Source organism: Ananas comosus, linkage group 14 (assembly GCF_001540865.1).
Source record: "Ananas comosus cultivar F153 linkage group 14, ASM154086v1, whole genome shotgun sequence".
Taxonomy (NCBI): Eukaryota; Viridiplantae; Streptophyta; class Magnoliopsida; order Poales; family Bromeliaceae; genus Ananas; species Ananas comosus.
The window spans coordinates 835,878-857,876 of record NC_033634.1 but is presented as its reverse complement, the minus strand read 5'-3'; the positions used below and the strand labels follow the sequence as shown (position 1 = coordinate 857,876).

The following is a 21,999-nucleotide window of genomic DNA, read 5'->3' as shown; positions in this document are numbered from 1 at the left end:
GGGGTGTGGCGGAGGGAAATTGAGAGGGAGATGAAAAGCGGGTTGAAGTGCGACGATGGCAACGAACTTCAACGAAATTTCACTGGTCAACGTTTCGATTTTTCATCAATGCCCAAAAAAGTTATAAGGTTAATTTTTAATTCTTTGTTAAATTAATTTTCTTCTAATTTTATTTTTATTTTTTAACTATATAGAGACAAGCAAAGTTACCCGTCGATTCTAATCATACGGTCGATCGAACGGTCCATACCACTACAGTAAAATGATGCCTCTTTTGCTCCTCTCCCCCCCCCCCCCCTCTCTTTCATCTCCTTTCTCGACCCCTTCTCCTCCTCTCTCGCCACCACCTCCTCCGCCGCCGCATCGCCGTCGCCGCCGCCGACGACGACGACGACCTCCTCCGCCTCCACCCAACCCCATCTCCTCTCACTCCGGATCTTCTCCGTCTCTCCCTTAAATGAGCACCGTACTGGGCCTTTCCACCTCTTCCGCCGTCTCCGCCTATTGCCTTGTCGACAAAACCCTAGAGAGATCTAGGGTTGGGGTTTCGCGCACCTTCCCCTTTGAATCCACCCATCTAAGCTCCCGCCTTCGTGGTTCTTCGCTCTCTTTGAGGTCGGCGACTGGCCCCATGGCTGCTCTATCTTCTCATGCTGGTGAAGGGAACAATGGCCCGATCGCGGCCGACGAATCTTCGCGTAATTCCTCTTCGATTTGCTTATTTCTCTTAATTCAAGCTACTGTTCGTAGGATTTTATGCCGAAGTTAAGATTTTTATTTCGTGCCTGCGAGTGCTTTTGAGAAAGATCTCATTTTGGGAACGAAACATTTGCTAATTTAGTTGGGGTAACCTTTGTTGCATTAGCTGCTATATAATCAAATTAGGTTCTGGTTTAATTGGCAAGGTTTGGTTCTATGGGATAAGTATAACATTTTTATTTTGCTCTTTTCCTTCATATTTTGCTGAAACTTTATGTATTTGGTGATTAAACTTCATGCTATAATATCAAATTAGGTTCTGTTGATGTTGGCGAAGTTTGGTTCTGTGGGATGTTCATGTATTTGATGATTAGTGTTTTTTTTTTTTTTCATGGTAATACGTGAAGCTAGTATGTGATTGCTTCCTTTTAGTATCTGCTATTTGTAATTGACAGCAAATCGGATTGGAGAGATTCGAAGGATCACCAAGGAGACAAATGTGCATGTAAAGATAAACCTGGATGGCTCAGGAGTTGCGACTTGTACCACCGGGATACCATTCTTGGATCATATGCTGGATGTAAGTATTGGTTGGCTATTTCTTTGTGTTTCTATAGTGCATAATGGTATTGGGTGATTGCTGATGAAAAGCTAATGAATTAAGCTCAAGGTTTCCAAACTGAAATAGTGCATTTGTCTCTTCATTTCACATGAAATGTTTTCTGTTGCAAGTTTAAAAGAATGTAATAAGTTAATTTATAACCAGCATGGATAGTTGCTAGCAGTAGCAGGTAATATGTTATTATTAACAATCCTTCCTTATTTATGGTCAATTTTCGCCTAATCTTTTTTTGTTTTTTATACCTTTTTTTTTTTAATAATGGAACTTCTATAAGAAATTTTTGGAACGCCTGAAATGGTTAACTTGAAGCTTGAACATTACAGCAACTGGCGTCACACGGACTTTTTGATGTGTATGTGAAGGCATCTGGTGATACACATATTGATGATCATCATACGAATGAAGATGTTGCCCTTGCAATTGGATCGGTATCACAAACTTTCGCTTTTTCTTTTTCCTAGATCACACGTTAAAGTTAAAGAGGCATATTCTTGACCAAATAGCGTTTGATCAAGTTCAATTTGATAATGTCTCTTTGCATGTTTAGAATGCATGATGTTCTCTGATAGGAGGATGTCAATTTACGACAATCTTCTAAAATTCTCCCATGCAACCTGCTAAACAATTAGTTTATGTTCGCTACCAACGCAATATTTAGATAATAAGGTTTCAACGATGTTTACAATTTTACATTACAACTGCGCAGGCATTACTTCAAGCACTTGGAGATAGGAAAGGAATTAACCGGTTCGGGCACTTTGCAGCCCCACTTGATGAAGCAGCAATTGAAGTTATATTGGTACGCCTTTTCTAGTTGTAACGTCTATTAAACAGTATATACTTGTTTGTACCTTTGATTCTTTATTTGTCTCTCTCTACGTCATTCTCTCTGTATGTCATTCTCTTGATATATCTGCATGTGTATTTTGATTCTCATTTAAATTACATAGGTGTGCACGCATTTCTTTTTGGCTATTAATTGTTCTTTGGGCATATTTTTTTTCTGCTTCAATATACAGGATGATTTTGGTGAATTTGGAGCTGAAAACATTGTTGGGAATGATTGCTTTGTCGTTTATTAGATAGACTACCAAAACGTTGCTCATTACCACTTACAATTACCTAGATCTGTAGAAGACCATGGTCTTGTATCTTACAGAATATAGTCATCTTATATGCTCTGTAGCCAATTATATCTTAGTAAAACTTTCATTTGGTGATGAACATATGTTTATTGCTAAATTATTCTTTACCAGGATTTATCAGGCCGTCCTCATTTGAAATACGACTTAAACATCCCGACAGAGAGAGTCGGCACATATGACACACAGGTAATTCTAGACTATATTTTCTTTTCTTTTCTGCTTTTTTAAATTGACTCTTTAAGTTCTGAAATATGATTGCTTAGTAGCAATAATAGCATTCCTTTTTTGTGCTTGCCTGGTGCGCTACCTTGCTGTTATTATAGTTTTCTTGCTCTTCAAGTAAAATATTATATGCTTGACCAATATGATATTAATTCCTCGATCTTCAGCTGGTGGAACATTTTTTCCAGTCTTTGGTGAATACATCTGGGATGACGCTTCACATCTATCAGGTAACCGGATTGTGTGTACATAGCGTAAATTTATTTTAGAACATCCAGGTGTCTCTTTGTACTTGCGTCTCACCATTCCTGCTTATGTTAAGATAAACTAAATGGTAATTTCATTCTTTAAGTCTAAATTTCATATTGTATTATTAGTCATATAAATCAACTCAGTTTGATATAATGAGGTCTTATTTGCCTCCTCCATTTTTGAATTTAAAAAACTGTCATATTTATTAGTCTGCAAAAGTTAGCATTCGAATTATTAGATAGCTTGAGGTTCTGGAAATTCCAAATTGAAATGCTCTGTAAATCTTATTCTGGATTTTTAGCTTGCTGGGAAGAACTCACACCATATCGTCGAGGCAACCTTCAAGGCATTTGCCAGAGCTCTTCGCCAGGCGACTGAATATGATTTACGCCGACGCGGAACTGTGCCCAGGTATGTTTCCAGTTATCTCTTAAGTTTCTTACATGTACTGCAACACTCTTACCCCCAAAAAAATACTTTTTTAAAAAATCCCCTGCTACTTTCTCTTCAAAAACATTTTAACACTCATCTCTTCTATTCATACCTTGTAATATCGTTCTGTTGTTACAGCTCGAAAGGTGTTCTGTCGCGATCATGAGGTTCCGAATCCTGCGTTGCGGAGTGGATTATCCATTGTGTGATAGAAGAACTAATAACCGTCAATGGCGATTTCCACTTTCCCTGGTAGACGTGATGAGTACTCCTGTAGCTTAATTTATTTTTTCAATAAATGAAGCGGATAGAGTGCTATCTATTTCTCAAAAAAAAAAAAAAAAAAATCTGGTTTACTAGGTTATTTGTGTGGTTCCATATGTCATCTCTTTCTTCTTCTTTTTCCTTTTTTTTAAAAAAATTGTCCACTAGTTTCGTATAATAGGTAATTGAACGCACCCAAATGTTCGCCATGTTCAATTAGAGTAGAAAAGCCAAAGTTCTTGTGTAGAGCTACCTTGTAGTACTAGCATAATTATTTGGAGTTATAAAGTAATTAGGCCGTATTTAGTTTAAACCTATTGTTTTTTAGATCCATTGATGTAATTCATATTTAGCAGTAGTTAAGGGATTAAGATTTTGTTGCATCGATATTTACGGATCAAGATTTTTTCTAATGGTACGTCTGATGCCATCTGCTCTCTTGCGGTAATTATTATATTCAGTAAATTTCTATATATATATATATATATAGCATTCTCGCGATTCAATATATTCTTAAAAACAAATAAAATAAAAGATACACATGCACAAATTTCATTATTAGGTCAAGGTGATGATAACACATCTTAGTAAGAAAAATATTTAATTGCAATTACGGAGTAATGAATATGGATATGCCAATATATTATAGTTAATGGAACGAGGTCATCATCCATTTTGATCTATAGTGCTTATCCTTGAAAATATATATAGCCCATTAATTAATTATATTACAATTTCAAGCATTTAAAGTTTTTTTTTTTTGCAATACATGCACTTGCATGACTTTGTTGGCGGCGGCGGCTTTAATTAAAAGAGAATATCCAAGATCCTACGATGCAAGTTCAAATGAAAAAAAAAAAAGAAAAAAAATTTTCCATGATGAGCTTTGATATATATGAATAATTATTTTTTAAAAAAATGGTAATATGTTATTGTAACCTTTTTTCCAATTGGTACGTAACAGGACACGTATCGATTGGGGAGCAAACAATTAATCATCCTCGTTGCTTTAAGATTTGACCTAATGAAGATGAATTGATGAACGATAATAATATTTTTTTTTTCCCAATATTGGTACGTAGCTGGTTGTCACGGACTTAACGTTTTCGTTCGCAAAGTCCGTGCGGCGCCCACCTTTTCTGCTCGATGATGGACAAGTCTTTGTCCATAAAAATTTTTCTAAATTCCTGACATGGTACTCTCTCCCTAAACGCTCAAAATAGATGGAAACCTCATAGAGTTGTAATAATAATGACAAAATTGTGTTCTCATAAAAAGTATTTCAATATGTGCGCAATTTTAAAGATATAATTACAATAACTCAAAATCAATTTATAATAATAAATATATAATATTATATTTTATATATCTGCCAAAATAATATGAAAATCTCCTTTTATATATAAATTATAATAATTCCCTCGTCTCTTAAACAATAGGATATTTTTATGCTATAGTAATCCATAGGCCAGTCGTAAAAGATTAATTCCATAAAATCCAGTTATAAGTGACCATTTGGAGAAGCGAATCTTAATCATAGTTTTTTTTTTTTCTTTTACTTTGTATTTTGTTGGAACCGATAATTATCCTAGAATTATTATTCTAACAATTTTAATATTTACTAGTTTCCATGCATGCACGTACGTAACATAAAACCCTCCACATCCCACAAACTCTCTCTCTTCTTCCTCCTCCATCTCTTCCCCGAACACACCAATTGATCCAAAGGTGCCCACAATGGCCTTTTCCGCGCACGGCGGTGAGGCTTGCAAGGTCAACCGCCTTGGCCGGCGGTAGCCACACGGCGGGGCGACTCCCCGTCCTACGGCTTCCATCAACCTGATCTCCTCCACGCTCTCTCCGCCTACTCCCGGATTCTACCTAGCTAGCCCGCTGAATATAAAAACTGATCATTCTTAAGTTTTTACAAAATAACAGTTGTTTTATGTTCTTTAATATATTCCGTAATTTTCAGGACTTGAAAATACCACAGACATTGCGAGTCTCGCCGGCGCTTCTAGGATACATATTGTTGCTTTATTAATTACTACTTAGATATATCATAACACTGTAAAAAGTAAAATTTGTGATTATGCCCGATAAGGTTTTTTTCTTTTTTTTTGTTAATAAGTGTGACGGGAATTTATGATTTATCGGAATAATGTATTCCATTGTAGGATGTGTGAATGATTTATCTTATTCACGAGATAATGAGTAAAAAAAATATAGATTTTTTTTTATATAGACAAAAAGTGTAAGCATTTTTTTTAAAAAAAAAATTAATAATACACCAAAATTCATGTAATTAAACGAAGAAAACGATCGCGATGGGACTCGAACCCACAATCTCCCGCTCCGGAGGCGAGCGCCTTATCCATTAGGCCACGCGATCTCGGTTGCGTAACGAAACTGCTAAGTTTAATTTTAAAAAGGTCCCTTTACTTTAGTGTTCCAAACATTGTTTTAGTTAGTTAAATTTGTAAGTTTTTATCACAATAAATTGCTTCAGTTTCATTCATTCATTTAAAAAGTAACTAAAACTATTAAATCTGATAGAATCAACTGATCAATCTAACTGAATCTCCAATCTAATTAACTAACACGATTCAATTAAAACAAAAACAAAAAAAGTGGGGACGTGCTTTAGAAACTACAATAGGCTGGGGTTCTCCGCGCAATTAGGTGTTAAAAGACCGTGTCCACCGTACACCGAATTTTTTGCTGCGCTCTTCGTGCTCTCTAAGTCTCTATAGAACACGGGACGCGGCGGAGGCGACAGGGCGCGGCGCACGAGTTCGTGGGCCGAGCGATTCCGCGGTGCGTAATCCCTTTTCCCCTCCCTCTTGTGAATCGAGTCGGAGAATCGCAAAATCGATTCAAAAAATCGCATTTTTGTGGGCGTAATTGGCGAAACTCCCAAGTTGATCGACCTGGAACCCTAGATTACTCCAATGAAGAAGAACATAGCTGTTAATTGAAAGAAGGAAACGAAATCAAGTGGAAAAATCGCATCTTTTTAGTTGTAGTTTCGCACTTCATCATGTCTCCAATCATAAAGTTGTTATCTTTTTTTTTTTTTTTCCAAGTTAAAATGTTTTTAATTTGGTATACGAAAATTGGGAGAATGGGGAGAGTTATTTGACTTCATAGTTTTGTACAGGGATTGATATTAAAAAAATATAAAAGATGGATGGATTTCCTCTATAATTATTATGCATTAGAATAAAACATAGAATAAAGTAACATTTTCCTTTTTCCTAGAGGTGAAGTAATTAGTGTTTTTTTATTTTTTAAACCTCCCCTTTTCTTAGTTGTTTTTTTTTTTCTTAACTAATTTACTCGGGCTTCCGTGAATAACATGATTTAGCTCCTCTAAAAGGTTATTATAAAACACCGATTGTTTATATATGATGATATTTTTCTGGTGCAGGGTTGATAGGATCTTTTGCAGTTATGAATAAATTGGTTCCGCAAGCTATGTATTATTTTCACAGTGTTGATCTAAGAAATTCTGGCATTTCAAAGCATTTCATATCCTCTTTATCAAAAATTAAGTATGGTCCAGTTGATGACAGTTACTGGTTGAGGAGATTAGATCACAAGGATTGGCTAGCGCCGAATGAGGTACTGAAAATATTTACAAATATCAGACATCCTGATTTACTTACAGGTGCGTTCGAGAAGGTCACGACTCGTATGGACTACAAACCCAGTGAAGCTCTCTATAGTTTAATAATCGACAAACTAGCCTATGCACGTAGATTCAACGAGGTGGAGGATCTGTTGAAGAGGGCCAAGAATGAGAATTGCCGACTTTCTGATGAATTCTTTTATAGACTGATCAAAATGTATGGAAATGTTGCGAACCATCCCGAAAAAGCCATCGAGACACTCCGCAATATGCCCAGTTTTCATTGTTGGCCTTCGGTTAAGACTTTCAATTATGTTTTAAACATGCTTGTGTGTACTCGACAGTACGAGATTGTTCATGAGATATACATGAGTGCGTCCAAATTGGGCATAACTGTTGATACCTGTTGCTTTAATATTCTTATAAAGGGCTTATGTCAACTAATAGGCTAGACCGGCGTTTGGCCTTATTACCTGAACTACCAAAAGCATAGGATTGGAACCAATGCTCCACTTATTCGAGCTTATGCATTCTCTTTGTAAAAATTGAGATTAGATGAAGCATTTGAGGTATATAAGAGAATGGAAATGAAGTATTGATCTTGATACAGTAACATTTAATGTATTGATTAGTGGCCTTGTGCAGCAGGGAAGGGTGATGAGGGATGAATCTGCTAAAGGAAATGAACTGAAGGGGTGTTACCCTAATTCAGGAACTTATGAAGCACTTCTTTGTGGTTTCTTGCAAAAAAAGTTTGTGAAGCTAAGACTTTTATGGAATTTTATGACTCTCAAAGGAAGCAAACCCAAGTTTTCATCATACAAACTGATTATTGAGGGCCTATGTAGTGAAAACAGTTTGGATGATGCTTATTCTGTACTAAAGCAAATGGTGGAACACGGATTCATTCCTCGAATGGGCACTGGAAGAAGATTCTTACATGCATGTTTTAGAAGATTCACTTGTGGTCCCATTTGTCCTAGCAGGACCTTCGCAAAGTGTTGTTCACTAAGCTGTTTAAAAAAGCACTAATGCCTTTTCACTGATGCTCTTCTCCGACCAGTTTCCCATTATAGTAGAAGAAGCACCTTCATGTTGGGGCTTATCTTTTTGTGGTCCAAATGATCATTTTAGATTTCACAGCAGCAGTAGTTCCCACTTCCAATTTGCCTGTGCAAATGCAGAGCTGCAAAGTTTTTGGAGCAAAGAACTGCTCTAGACTCCACATAATTTCCTGTGATTGCTTCTTGTGTATTGTCTTGAGTCAGTTCGACAGATTTACCGTCAGTTACTGTCAGATAAATGGAACACTTGGCAACTTCCAGAAAAATCTTCACAGGTTTGTTATTCAATTGTAACTTAAAGAACTCGAAACTTTATTCATCTTACTCGCATGAAGATCTCTAGAACTTTCATTCTGTAGCACTGAACCCTTCTTACTGGCATTTCAGTTTGGATACAGGTAATAGCATTTGATTTCCCTAGTGGTGTCTTCGCTATGCTTATATAAACGGTGTTTAAGTCGGATGAACGTGACGTTAAGCACGTCGCTAATTCATGTCATCTACATCCGACTGGAAAAGTGTTGCTCATATTATGAGAAAATACAGATGATGCAGGACAAATTCAGAAAACCCCTAACTTATCTTGCAAGTGATGAGCCCAAAATCAATTAAAACGCAAAATTAGAATTTTCTAAAAAAATTTAGATAAATTTTCAGATTTTTTTAAAAGATTTTAATGAATTTTAAATTAAATTTGTAATTAAAAAAAAAGAAAAAATCAAAAAAGTAGTACGACTCTAGCAAGAAGGTTCTGATGATTTTTTTTATTTTGTAATTTTTTTAAAAGTAGCTAATATATAGAGAAAGCAAATTTACAAGAAGGATAAGAAAAAATAGAGGAAATGAGAAAAGATGAAGAAGAGAAAAAAAGAAGATAGAACCTCTGAGGAAAAAAATTTTACCAGGCGCACCATGCGGAAAGAGAAGGGAAAAAGATACTATGACCGCAGTAAAAACACAAACCCAAATTTTATATCCATCATAACTCGTCCCAAATTACAAATTATAAGTACTATATTATAACCATCCAACCGTAATCCTAATCTAATTCAAATCCCAAGATTTTAGGAATATTTCCTAATTCGAGTATATCTAAAAAAATCTAAACGGCATATTTCCAATTTTAGGATTTATTCTCTTATGATAAATCCTAAAATCTTACAAAAAACAACTAAAACAAATTAACAAGTAAAATAATTCCGAAATTAGAAAAATTAAAACCTAAACAAATCAATCCTATCCGCACCCGATCTGCATCAACAGATGTCTCAAGAAAGAATGTGGTATCTTGATATTTTCATGATTTACTATATCTGTACATTCTTGTTGTAATTTTTGATAGCAAATTACAAGTTATGCAGTACCGTTCCGGATTTGTTATCTGAGTGTCAAATGGTATTCTTTACTTTGCGCGTAATGGAAATGATATCAGCTCTATTAACCTTTATATCAGTTTCGGCTTCCCATTCTTCTTTTGGTTATTTTTAGAGTTTAAGTATTATATCATGTTTAATGAGTACTCCGTACTCCTCTTTCTTTTCCTTTTAGAATTAATTATGATTACTAGTAATTTGAACTTAATTATAAAGATTCTTTGAATTACTTGACAGATCTGTATCCTTCTCACTCTGATTTTTCTCAATCTCTTGAGTTCATTTTGATTCGACAATCTGTCACCTTTATCAGCACATGAAGCTTGACATAATGAAACATAACGAAACATAACAACACATACCATTAAAGCTAACAGGGAAAATGAAACAGCAATGAGATCATCATACTTGAAAAATGCTACTTGTACACCCTATTCTAGATAAGATGAGGACTAAGTCTACATAAATAAGAATTCAAAAAACTAAATCTGAATAGTCAAAGAGATTAGACAACATCCATAAATAAACTATCGCGTGTTGGAAATCTCTTGTTTTGATGTACCGTATATGTGCTTTAGAATATCCTTTCCTTTACACTGGTTAGGAATGGAAATTTTGAATTTATTTGCCTAATAGTAACCACTCCTAGCTATTTGCAGGCTTAATATATGAACTGAAAAGCAATTTGGGTGAATTTTGAGGGTGTTTTTGTAATCTCTCCTTTCAATATCTCTATGATATTTTCATCTCCTCTAAATGCCACAAAACTTTTTAATCATATTGATTCTGTAAGTTCTGAACTTGTGTGGTATGAAGAATCTTTTCTTCTTCTTCTTCAAGGATTTTTATTTTATCCGTCGTAAGATCATCGTCATAATCATGGATGTTAAATCATGGCCCCTTGCGAGACAGAAGAGATATGCTAAACTGGATTTTTTCGATGTTTTAAGAAACGGGGAGTGTAATAAACCCAAAAATATTTCCTACTCAATGATAGTGTTTGATACCGACCGTCCTAGCGAAGTGGCAAGAGGCTTGTGGTAGGTACCCGAGGTTCCAAGTTTGAATCCTAGTTGATTCACATTTCTAGCTAAGTTATTTCTAAATAAATGAATGAAACAGGTAGATGCTACCTATCTCTCTCAAAAAAAAAAAAGGTTAGTGGTTTGATCACTGTTGAACCATTCGGCGATAGCGTGGCATCCAAAATTTTAAAATATTAATTAAATACAATGGTGAATAAGAATTGCTCTATTTGGTTCTACAATTGTAAGAGAGTAAAGAACAATAATGTTCAGAACCGAAACAAAAAATTCAAAGTTCTTTTCTAATATTAATAAAAAGAATCAATAATGTTACAGATCAAAACAAAATTGAAATTCTTTTTCTAATATAATATTAATCAAAATGGCTCTATTTTTGTTGGCAGGCTAATGATTATATTCGAATCGTTTGATGCAGGTTTTAATTTTGAATTCTCGCACCGGTTTCCGGTTCGACGGCTAGTTCGAAAACATTGGTGTTTATGCATCAAAGCAGATCGTCAGATTTCTCTAAGCACCACCGAAGTATTAATTTAAGCTCCTTTTTTTTCCCTGGAAATCTCTCTCTCATCTTTTCTTACTAGGATCTCTAGACTCCACTAAACAATATTACCCAGTCAAGTCCTCATATCGGTTATCAAGTCATATCAAAAAATTGACCTCCAGGTATAATTTCAACAATCTTAACTGCTCCGACTTCATAAATTTTAACAACTCAAAACACCTAGTCCAAACTTTGAATCTTCTTCCTTATTACCACGTGCACACAAAATCTACAGGCTAACAAAATTAAGATGGAAAACTCGAAGTTCAACTTCATCGTTCGTCCTCCATTTCATTACATTATTATTCAAAAATTTGTAATGCTGCTTCGTGCTATTATTATTTTTTCTCTTTCTGTTCAGAATGGTAAACAACTGAGATTGGGCCTTCAGTTTTATTTTCTTATTAGTGTTCCTCTGTCTGAGTCACGACTAAAACGTGTTTCTTTCTTACCATTTCACTATACTGTATAAACCTTTAATAATATGACTTGAACTAAAACACCCAAGACAGCATGAGATAATGCTAGCTTTTTAGCTTGTTCTAGTAACATGTTTAACTAGTCCTCGTTCTCTTTTCCTGCAAGAATGACTGTTCCAATGCTTCATCCCTATATATAGCCATCGTCCTTCTATCTCAGTTATACGCACCACGCATCCTACGGAATAGAGATATAGGGTTAGAGATAGAGAGATGGCTCCCTACATTCTTGCCCTTACTCTCCTTGCCCTCCGTTTCTTCGCGAGCCATTGCGTCTGATCCTAGCCCCCTCCAAGACTTCTGCGTTGCGGATAAGAACTCCCCAAGTACGCACGATCATTTTTCTCTCTTTTACTTATTTCTTCAAGGCAATTGCTAAACAATTCTATGTTACTTTGTTAACTTTTATTTCGAGGATAGCAGCACCATAATTTGAAGCTATTCTTTTTATTCTACCCAACACTGCAAGCTTCAGTAAAATATGTATTAGTTCTATCAAGCTAAGTCTATTTTTAGCTTCACATTTTTGCTACAGTTCATTTTTTTAAATAAAATTGAATACACGCAGTAGCTTGCTACCTTTCTCTTAAAAGAAAAAAAAAAAACAATTTCCAACCTCCCATGGGATTGGACTATGAATAAAAGTATGGTATCTATGTATGTATGGATGCATCAGATGTGGGGAAATATTTTTAGTTTTTTTATGAATGATCCCTACAGTAACAAGAGAATAAAAAAAATTTCATTTCATCTACATTTATCCCCAAACCAAATTTCCCATTGCTGAACTGCTTTCCTATTTCGTGCAGTTATTCGTAAATGGGTTCGTGTGCAAGGACCCAAACCTCGCCACCTGAGATTTCTCTTTCCTGGTCTCGACAAGCCTGGAAAAACCATGAACAAGGTTGGCTCCAACGTGGACTCTAGTCAGTGTGGCGAGCTCCCCGCCCAACACCCTCGCATCTCCAATAGCTCGCATTGACTTCGCCCCACAATGGTCTAAACCCTCCCCACACCCACACCGAGAACGCGCCACACCGAGATCCTACACCGTCCTTGAGGGCACTCTCTTGCGTCGGATTCGTCACCTCTAACCTGACAACAAGCTTTTCGCGAAGGTGCTTAACACGGGAGACGTGTTCGTAATTCCCCCAAGGACTTATCCACTTCCAATTTAATCCGGCAGCGAGCAGCGCGTTGTGATCCCGGTCTGAGCAGCAGCCAAACCCCGGTGTGATCACTATAAGCCAATGCAGTTTTTCGGGCGAACCGCCTGATTTCGGATAGGTTCTTGCCAAGGCGTTTCAGCTGGATAAGAATACTGTGGATTGGCTCCAAAGCGCAATTCGGGGTAACAACTAAATTAAACATCTATTAAAGATGAACTGTGTGTTTGCTTACTAGTTGATGCTTGATCAAATAAGCAAACAATGTGTATTGTTTGCACAAATATTGCAATAATTAAGACTGTTGTATGCTTTACTTCTTTTTTTATAGTGTGATGAAGTTTGTTGTTCCTTAATTTATGCCTTAATAATGAAAACTCGCGCTAACAGGCATGGAATGATCTGAATTGTCAGTTGAGTATTAAGTCACTAACTATTTATTAGATTAAATATTAATTTGAAATAGAATTATGATCATCAATTTCTTATAAATCAAGCACTAAATTTTTGAGCCCCGCGCGATGCGGTGGAAGACAATGCAATAGTAAATTAGTATAATTATAACAACATTTTTTTTCTTATTATGCATTATATTTTTCAATATCATTTATCTCAGTATCGAATAATTAAAAATTAAAGATATTTCTTTCTAAAAATATTAAACCTAATAAGTAAAATGAATAAATTATTTAAAATAAAATAAAAACTCATCACAGTATTAAAAAGAGATGATAATATTTTTCTATTATCATCGAGGTAGAATTTACAAATAAAAAAAGAAAGCAACTAAGTGCTTACATGACAATTTTGTTAATTTAAACACCTCTTTTAACAGTGCTATTAAAAAAGATTAGGGATCAAAAAAAAAATAGTGAAAAGTTGGGGCAAAAAAAAAAATAGAGATCAAAATAAAAAATAGTGAAAAGATCTGGACCAATGTGCAATTAATCCTTTAAAAAAATATGTGGGCCCTACAACCTCCCACAAATAAGGGAGAACCTTCTTTGGTTCCCAATTAGTGTAATGACAAGGGGGGACGTCGTGCCGTACGGAAAGGCGCTACGTTCCTGAGGAGGACAGCGACCACCGCAGCGATGGCGGAGAGAACGAAAAATCAGAGCGGACCACCCCGGCAAAGACAAAGAGAAGAAAGGAGATCACGGGGGGGGGGGGGGAGGGGGGGGCGCAGCCACGTAACGGGTAGGCGGAAGGAGCGAAAAGTCCGTAGGACCCCCACCGAATGCGGGGAGGCTCCGTTAGGGTCGCCTTTCATAAGTTGTATAGATAAAAATAAATAAATAATAAAATATAAATTATATATATATATAGAGAGAGAGAGAGAGATGAGAGAGAGAGAGAGAGAGAGGCCATGGCTACTATATATTATAGTATTGGAGGCTCGTACTCATAAGTTGTTTTCATGATGAGCTTCTGGAATCGACGATCCATTCCGTTAAATATGATTAGAGTACTTGAAACTTCTAGAAAATAAATTTCGTAAATTTTCGAAATCCATAACAAAGTCCATCAAGTGGGCATAAAATGAACGGTCAAAATCGAACGACGTCCTAAAAAAAGGATGATCGGGATCCTTCAATTCAAAGATCGGAGTTATTGATCTTTATCTATGTAGTGAATAGAATTTCTATCAAAAATTCAACAAATTCCGATTCTTTTATACCGTTAAACTCAAGTATTCCATACCGGTCGTAAAAATTGTCAATTTGTGACCTCTGATCGTAAGGTAAATGATGTCGAAAAATTATAAATTTGATTTCTAGAAGTTTTAAGATGCTGTAAATAACGTTTAACGGTGTGGATCGCCGATTTGGAAGCTCTATCATCGAAAACAACTTATGAATACGAGGGCAATCGTACTCATCATAGTATAAGTAGCGGACCATATATATATTATATTATATATATATATATAATAAAGATAAAAATCATATAATTTTTATATTTTATTGATTTATAGATTTCCTTATATTTATTAGGTGAAATTTTTAATTTGTTATAATCGACTATTAAAAATAGCAAAAACAAAAAAAAAGATATAAGTAAAATTTTTAACTAAAAAACTAAAGTTCAAGTACTTAGACTTTGTTTGGATTGTGGGAAATGCGTTATGTGCGGTAAGAAAATACGATGGAAAAATACTTTTGTTTCCGTATAGAATATTCAGTTCTGCATATCGCGATAGTCCGTTACTATAATATTTTTTGCAGTCCAGCCGAGGACGTAGAAGTATATTCCTATATGCTTTTATCCAAACTCTATTTTATCTAATAAATTAGATTAGACCTCAATACCAAACTAAACCTGATATTAGATAGTTTTATCTGGTTAAAGTTAAAATTTATCTTACACAATATATGAGCATGCCTTAATGCACTCGTTTATAACTTTTTTTACACCGTATTTATAAAATTTTATTATATAAGGTAAAATCTATTATTTTTATATATAAATTTTTTATTAATTATAAATATTATCTAATTGATGAAATTTTAATTTTGTTATATTGACATTAAAAATGGGATGGATCTATGCAATAAAATTTTACACTTGATGTAGATAAAATAAAAAAAATATTGAGAGAAAAAATAAAAAAAGATGCAGGGTGTGAGAGAGAGAGAGTGAGAAAGAGTAGGAAAAAAAAGTGAGAGAGAGCAGAGTGAGGAAAGGGCAAAAAAAAAAAAAAAAAAAAGTGGTCCCACTGAACCCCTCCGCACAAACAACGGCAAGTTCTGGGTTCTCCCATTCATAATAGTATAAATAATACTATGTAGGAATCAGCGTGATGGGCGTATAATCATACTTAATAAATTTAATAATATAAAAAATATTTAAAAATTAAAAATAAAATTATAATTAATAAAAAATAACGAAAGATGAAAAAATTATAGGAGAAAAAAATTTGTTACAGAAAAATCGACACCCTTTGTATCCTCATTTAAGGGCATTCTCTACTAACACCGACAATTTCGTGAATTACCAAAATGCCTCAATCCTTTTCGGCAAGCCCATATCTTAGCCGATACTTCTCGTCCTTCGAGACCATTAGAGGAAGGATACACACCCTTTACATAACTATACATTACAAAATTTAAGTGGTCAGAAGGAGGAGGGTTGGGATGTTATAAAGAAGGAATTAATATGAACGGAAGCAAAGAGGCATATGTTATGGAAGAAATTAATGGAACGGGAAGCCGAAGAGGCAAACGTTACAGAAAAGAATTTTAAGAAGAGAGAGATTATGGTGCTACACGTGGTAAAGCTTATGAGAAATAATAATGTACTAGTGTAGAGACCCGTGCGATACAGCGGATAGATAATAGAAGTAAAATTTAAAAATTTTAATAAATTTATATTTACAATTTAATTAATAATAGAAGAGCTATACCATATTAAGCATAGTTAATTGTGATGACTAAATCAATTGTTAAAAAATAAAATTATAGCTAGAGTTCACTCATTGATAGAAATATTAATATTGTGCATAATAATTAAATATTGCACCTTACATGTAATTAGAAGAGTGGGGAGGTGAAGGGTTGGCGTTGAGAAGAGGAGAAGGTGGTTTGATTTAAAGTTGTGGCTATGAGAATGAAGGTTAACATGTACGCTGACAAAAAGTTTTTTATGGTGGATGCAAAAGAGTTACAAAAAAGAGGGGGTGAAGATTAATAGAGAATAAGAGTGGATTAAAGTTATAAAGCAACTTATTGATAGAATATTAGTATGTGCATGTAATTAAATATTGCAACATTGTAATGTAATTAGAGGAGTGGGGAGGTGAAGGGTTGGGCGTTGAGAAGAGAAAAGGTAGTTTGATTTAAAGTCGGTTATGAAGAATGAAAGATGATATGCCACGTGGCAAAAAAATTGGCTTCATATAGTTTGTAGATTATAGATGTGCAAAGATTATATGAGATTAGGGATGCCAAACGGGGCGGATCTGAGGGCGGGATCCTCGCCCCGCTCCCGCCTCGACTAGCAAAATTCTTCCCGTCTCCTCCCCGATTCCGTGACACGATTAAAATATAAATCCCATAATCCGCCCCACCTTGTAACTCGCCTCCCGCCAGGCGCCCTCGAATCCGCCAGCCAACTAATATTTTTTTATATAATTTATAATATTATTAATATTTTGTAAAATATAAAATAATAATTTTTAATAATATTATATAATAATTTAACAATATCAATTATAAAAATAAAAAAAAAAGCAATCAAAAATTCAAAATAAAATTCAAAAGTTTCAAATACATTAGAAATGAGAGTACTAACTTGTGTGTATTTTAAATTTTTTTGTAAACACATAATTTTTTTAGAAATATTTGTTTTAAATATAATAATTTTCGTGGGCAAATTCGGGCGGGGTGGATTCAGGGCGGATTCGGTCGCGGGTCAAAATTTCTCTGTCTGTCCTGCCCGAATCCGTCTCGATCGTAAAATTGTATCGTTTCCTGCTCGAAATCCATTTATTTTTTCCTATATTTACTTTTCCAGTCTGGGCGGATCGGCGGCGATGCTCCCACTCAACCGTATCCGTTGGTCATCCTATAATTGAGAATTAAATTTCCTTACCGTACTGGAACCCAAATGCCACCGACGCACACATTCACGCATCTCTCCTATTGGAATCCCCAAAATAGGCATTAGCATGCACCATTTCACATGGACCACCAACACCACCTTTTTTTTTTTTACTTTGTATTTTGTTGTTGGCGGGAACAGGTAATTAATCCTAGATACCGATTATGTAAACAAGATCTAAAATAAAATAAAATATAAGGTTTAGATTATTATTCTAAGTAATTTTAATGTTTACTACGTTTCCATGCATGGCATCGTAACATAAAACCCACACCTCAGCACATCTCAACAAACTCTCTCTCTCTACTCTCCTCCTCTAAGTTCCTTCCCCCCCCCCCCCCCCCCCAAAAGTTGATACCACATCCACATCTCAACATCTCTTCTCTGTCTCCTCTCTCTAAGCTTCTTCCCCCCCCCCCCCCCCTCACCCCCCCCCCCCCCCCAAATTGATCCAAAGGTGCCCACAAATGGCTTTTCCGCCACGGCGTGAGCTTGCAAGGTCGACATCCCCCAGCGATAGCCGCGTAGCGGGCGGCTCCTGTCCTACGGCTTCCATCAACCTATCCCTCTCATGCTCTCTCCGCCTATTTCCATCTCCGCTGATACACAATGGCGCTGTCCTCTCCCGAGGCCGTCTAGCTAGCCGTTGGATATAAAAACTGATATCTGCTTAAGTTGTTTAAAAAATGACAGTTGTTGTTAATATTCTTTAACATATTCGTGCACGATTTGAAAATGCCAAAAATGTTTGTTGTGTTTACACAGCGGCCTTTCGTAGGATACATGTTATTGCTTTATTAATTACTACTTAAATACATCAGAACAAATTATTCAGTAGAAAATTATGCATCATAAAAAATAAAATTTGTGATTATACTCGATAAGGGTTTTTTTTTTGTTAACAAGTGTGATGCGAATTTATCATTTATCAGAATAATGTATTCCATTGTAAGATGTGTGAATGATTTATCTTATTCACGGGATAATGAGTAAAAAAATAAAGATTTTTTTTTTCTTTTATAGACAAAGTATAGGCATTTTTTTTAAAAAAAATAATAATGCACCAAAATTCATGTACTTAAGCACGAAAACGATCGCGATGGGACACGATCCCACAATCTCCCGCTTCGGAGGCCAGGGCCTTATCCAGTAGGCCACGCGTTCTGGGTTTGCGTAACGAAACTGCTAAGTTTATTTTAAAAACTAAAACTTTTAAAAATGCCCCTACACTTTACTGCTCGAAACATTGCTTTAGTTAGTTAAATTTACAAGTTTTTACCAATAATAAATTGCTGCAGTTTCATTCATTCATTTAAAAAGTAACTAATATTATTAAATCTGATAGAATCAACTGATCAATCTAACTGAATCTCCAATCTAATTAACTAGGAACACGATTCAATTAAAACAAAAACAAAAAAAGCGGGGACATGCTTTAGAAAATACAATAGTTCGGGGTTCTCCACACAATTAGGTCGTAAAAGACCGGGTCCACCGTACACCGAATTTTTTGCTGCGCAGCTGCGCTCTTCGTGCTCTCTATAGAAGTATAGAACACGGGACGCGGCGGAGGCGACAGGGCGCGGCGCACGAGTTCGTGGGCCGAGCGATTCCGCTGTGCGTAATCCCTTTTCCCCTCTCTGTTCTGAATCGAGTCGGAGAATCGCAAAATCGCTTCAAAAAATCGCATATTTGTGAGCGTAATTGGCGAAATTCCCAAATTGATCGACTTGGAACCCTAGATTACTCCAATGAAGAAGAACATAGCTATTAATTGAAAGAAGGAAACGAAATCAAGTGGAAAAATCGCATCTTTTTAGGGTTGTAGTTTCGCACTTCATCATGTCTCCGATCATAAAGTTGTTATCTTTTTTTTTTTTCTAAGTTAAAATGTTTTTAATTTGGTATACAAAAATTGGGAGAATGGGGAGAGTTATTTGACTTCATGGTTTTGTACAGGGATTGCGATTAAAAAAATATGAAAGATGGATGGATTTCCTCTATAATTATTATGCTTTAGAATAAAAAACATAGAATAAAGTAACATTTTCCTTTTTCCTAGAGGTGAAGTAATTAGTGTTTTTGTATTTTTTAAACCTCCCCTTTTCTTAGTTGTTTTTTTTTTCTTAACTAATTTACTCGGGCTTCCGTGAATAACATGATTTAGCTCCTCTAAAAGGTTATTATAAAACACCGATTGTTTATATTTGATGATATTTTTCCGGTGCAGGGTTGATAGGATCTTTTGCAGTTATGAATAAATTGGTTCCGCAAGCTATGTATTATTTTCACAGTGTTGATCTAAGAAATTCTGGCATTTCAAAGCATTTCATATCCTCTTTATCAAAAATTAAGTATGGTCCAGTTGATGACAGTTACTGGTTGAGGAGATTAGATCACAAGGATTGGCTAGCGCCGAATGAGGTACTGAAAATATTTACAAATATCAGACATCCTGATTTACTTACAGGCGCGTTCGAGAAGGTCACGACTCGTATGGACTACAAACCCAGTGAAGCTCTCTATAGTTTAATAATCGACAAACTAGCCTATGCACGTAGATTCAACGAGGTGGAGNGTTTTTTTTTTTTTTCTTAACTAATTTTACTCGGGCTTCCGTGAATACCATGATTTAGCTCCTCTAAAAGGTTATTAGAAAACACTGCATTGTTTATATTTGATGATATTTTTCTGATTCAGGGTTGATAGGATCTATTGCAGTTATGAATAAATTGGTTCCACGAGCTATGTATTATTTTCACAGTGTTGATCGAAGAAATTTGGGCATTTCAAAGCATTTTATACCCTCTTTATCGAAAATTAAGTATGGTCCAGTTGATGACAGTTACTGGTTGAGGAGATTAGATCACAAGGATTGGCTAGCGCCGAATGAGGTCCTGAAAATATTTACAAATATCAGACATCCTGATTTACTTACAGGCGCATTCGAGAAGGTCACGACTCGTATGGACTACAAACCCAGTGAAGCTCTCTATAGTTTAATAATCGACAAACTAGCCTATGCACGTAGATTCAACGAGGTGGAGGATCTGTTGAAGAGGGCTAAGAATGAGAATTGCCGACTTTCTGATGAATTCTTTTATAGACTGATCAAAATGTACGGAAATGTTGCGAACCATCCAGAAAAAGCCATCGAGACACTCCGCAATATGCCCAGTTTTCATTGTTGGCCTTCGGTTAAGACTTTCAATTATGTTTTAAACATGCTTGTGTGTACTCGACAGTACGAGATTGTTCATGAGATATACATGAGTGCGTCCAAATTGGGCATAACTGTTGATACCTGTTGCTTTAATATTCTTATAAAGGGCTTATGTCAACTTAATAGGCTAGACGCGGCGTTTGCCTTATTACATGAACTACCAAAGCAGGGATTGGAACCTAATGCTACCACTTATTCGACGCTTATGCATTCTCTTTGTAAAAATGGTAGATTAGATGAAGCATTTGAGGTATATAAGAGAATGGAAAATGAAGGTATTGATCTTGATACGGTAACATTTAATGTATTGATTAGTGGCCTTTGCAGGCAAGGAAGGGTGGATGAGGGATTGAATCTGCTAAAGGAAATGAAGCTGAAGGGGTGTTACCCTAATTCAGGAACTTATGAAGCACTTCTTTGTGGGTTTCTTGGCAAAAAACAGTTTGTGAAGGCTAAGGACTTTATGGAATTTATGATCTCTCAAGGAAGCAAACCCAGTTTTTCATCATACAAACTGATTATTGAGGGCCTATGTAGTGAAGACAGTTTGGATGATGCTTATTCTGTACTAAAGCAAATGGTGGAACACGGATTCGTTCCTCGAATGGGCACTTGGAAGAAGATTCTTACATGCATGTTTTAGAAGATTCACTTGGGTCCCATTTGTCCTAGCTGGACCTTCGGCAAAAGTGTTGTTCAGTAAAGCTGTTTAAAATTGCACTAATGGCCTTTTCACTGATGCGTTCTCCGACCAGTTTCCCATTATAGTAGAAGAAGCACCTTCATGTTGGGGCTTATGCTTTTTGTGGTCCAATGATCATTTTAGATTTCCAGCACAGTAGTTCTACTTCCCGATTTTGCCTTGCAAATGCAGAGCTGCAAGCTTTTGGAGCAAAGAAGCTGCTCTAGAATCCAACATAATTTCCCTGTGATTGCTTCTTGTGTATTGTCTTGAGTCAGTTTCGGCAGATTTACCGTCAGTTACTGTCAGATAATGGAACACTTGGCAACGTTCCATGGAAAATCTTCACAGGTTTGTTATTCAATTGTAAACTTAAAGAACTTCGAAACTTTATTCATCTAACTCCATGAACATCTCTAGAACTTTCATTCTGTAGCACTGAACCCTTCTTTACTGGCATTTCAGTTTGGATACAGGTAATAGCATTTGGATTTCCCTAGTGGTGTCTTTCGCATGCTTATATACGGTGTTTAAGTCGGATGAACGTGACGTTAAT

General features: G+C 35.7%; 2 protein-coding genes, 1 non-coding gene and 2 pseudogenes across 3 annotated transcripts; 4 read left to right on the top strand and 1 right to left on the bottom strand.

The window, feature by feature from the left end:
* LOC109719880 (imidazoleglycerol-phosphate dehydratase) lies at positions 314 to 3,949 on the top strand. Its single transcript, XM_020246713.1, has 8 exons — positions 314 to 698; positions 1,155 to 1,279; positions 1,645 to 1,749; positions 2,028 to 2,120; positions 2,578 to 2,652; positions 2,856 to 2,918; positions 3,242 to 3,351; positions 3,511 to 3,949. Exons 1-8 carry the CDS (start codon positions 458 to 460, stop codon positions 3,536 to 3,538), a joined length of 840 nt encoding a protein of 279 aa, XP_020102302.1. The 5' UTR covers positions 314 to 457; the 3' UTR covers positions 3,539 to 3,949.
* Positions 5,956 to 6,028, bottom strand: TRNAR-CCG. The gene has a single exon. It is a non-coding gene; the product is annotated as a tRNA-Arg (tRNA).
* LOC109719973 lies at positions 6,346 to 8,299 on the top strand (annotated as a pseudogene).
* Positions 8,446 to 12,973, top strand: LOC109719972 (annotated as a pseudogene).
* On the top strand, positions 19,069 to 21,441 carry LOC109720024 (pentatricopeptide repeat-containing protein At3g14580, mitochondrial-like). Its single transcript, XM_020246884.1, has 2 exons — positions 19,069 to 19,155; positions 20,239 to 21,441. The coding sequence occupies exon 2, from the start codon at positions 20,262 to 20,264 to the stop codon at positions 21,402 to 21,404; it is 1,143 nt and encodes a 380-aa protein (XP_020102473.1). The 5' UTR covers positions 19,069 to 19,155; positions 20,239 to 20,261; the 3' UTR covers positions 21,405 to 21,441.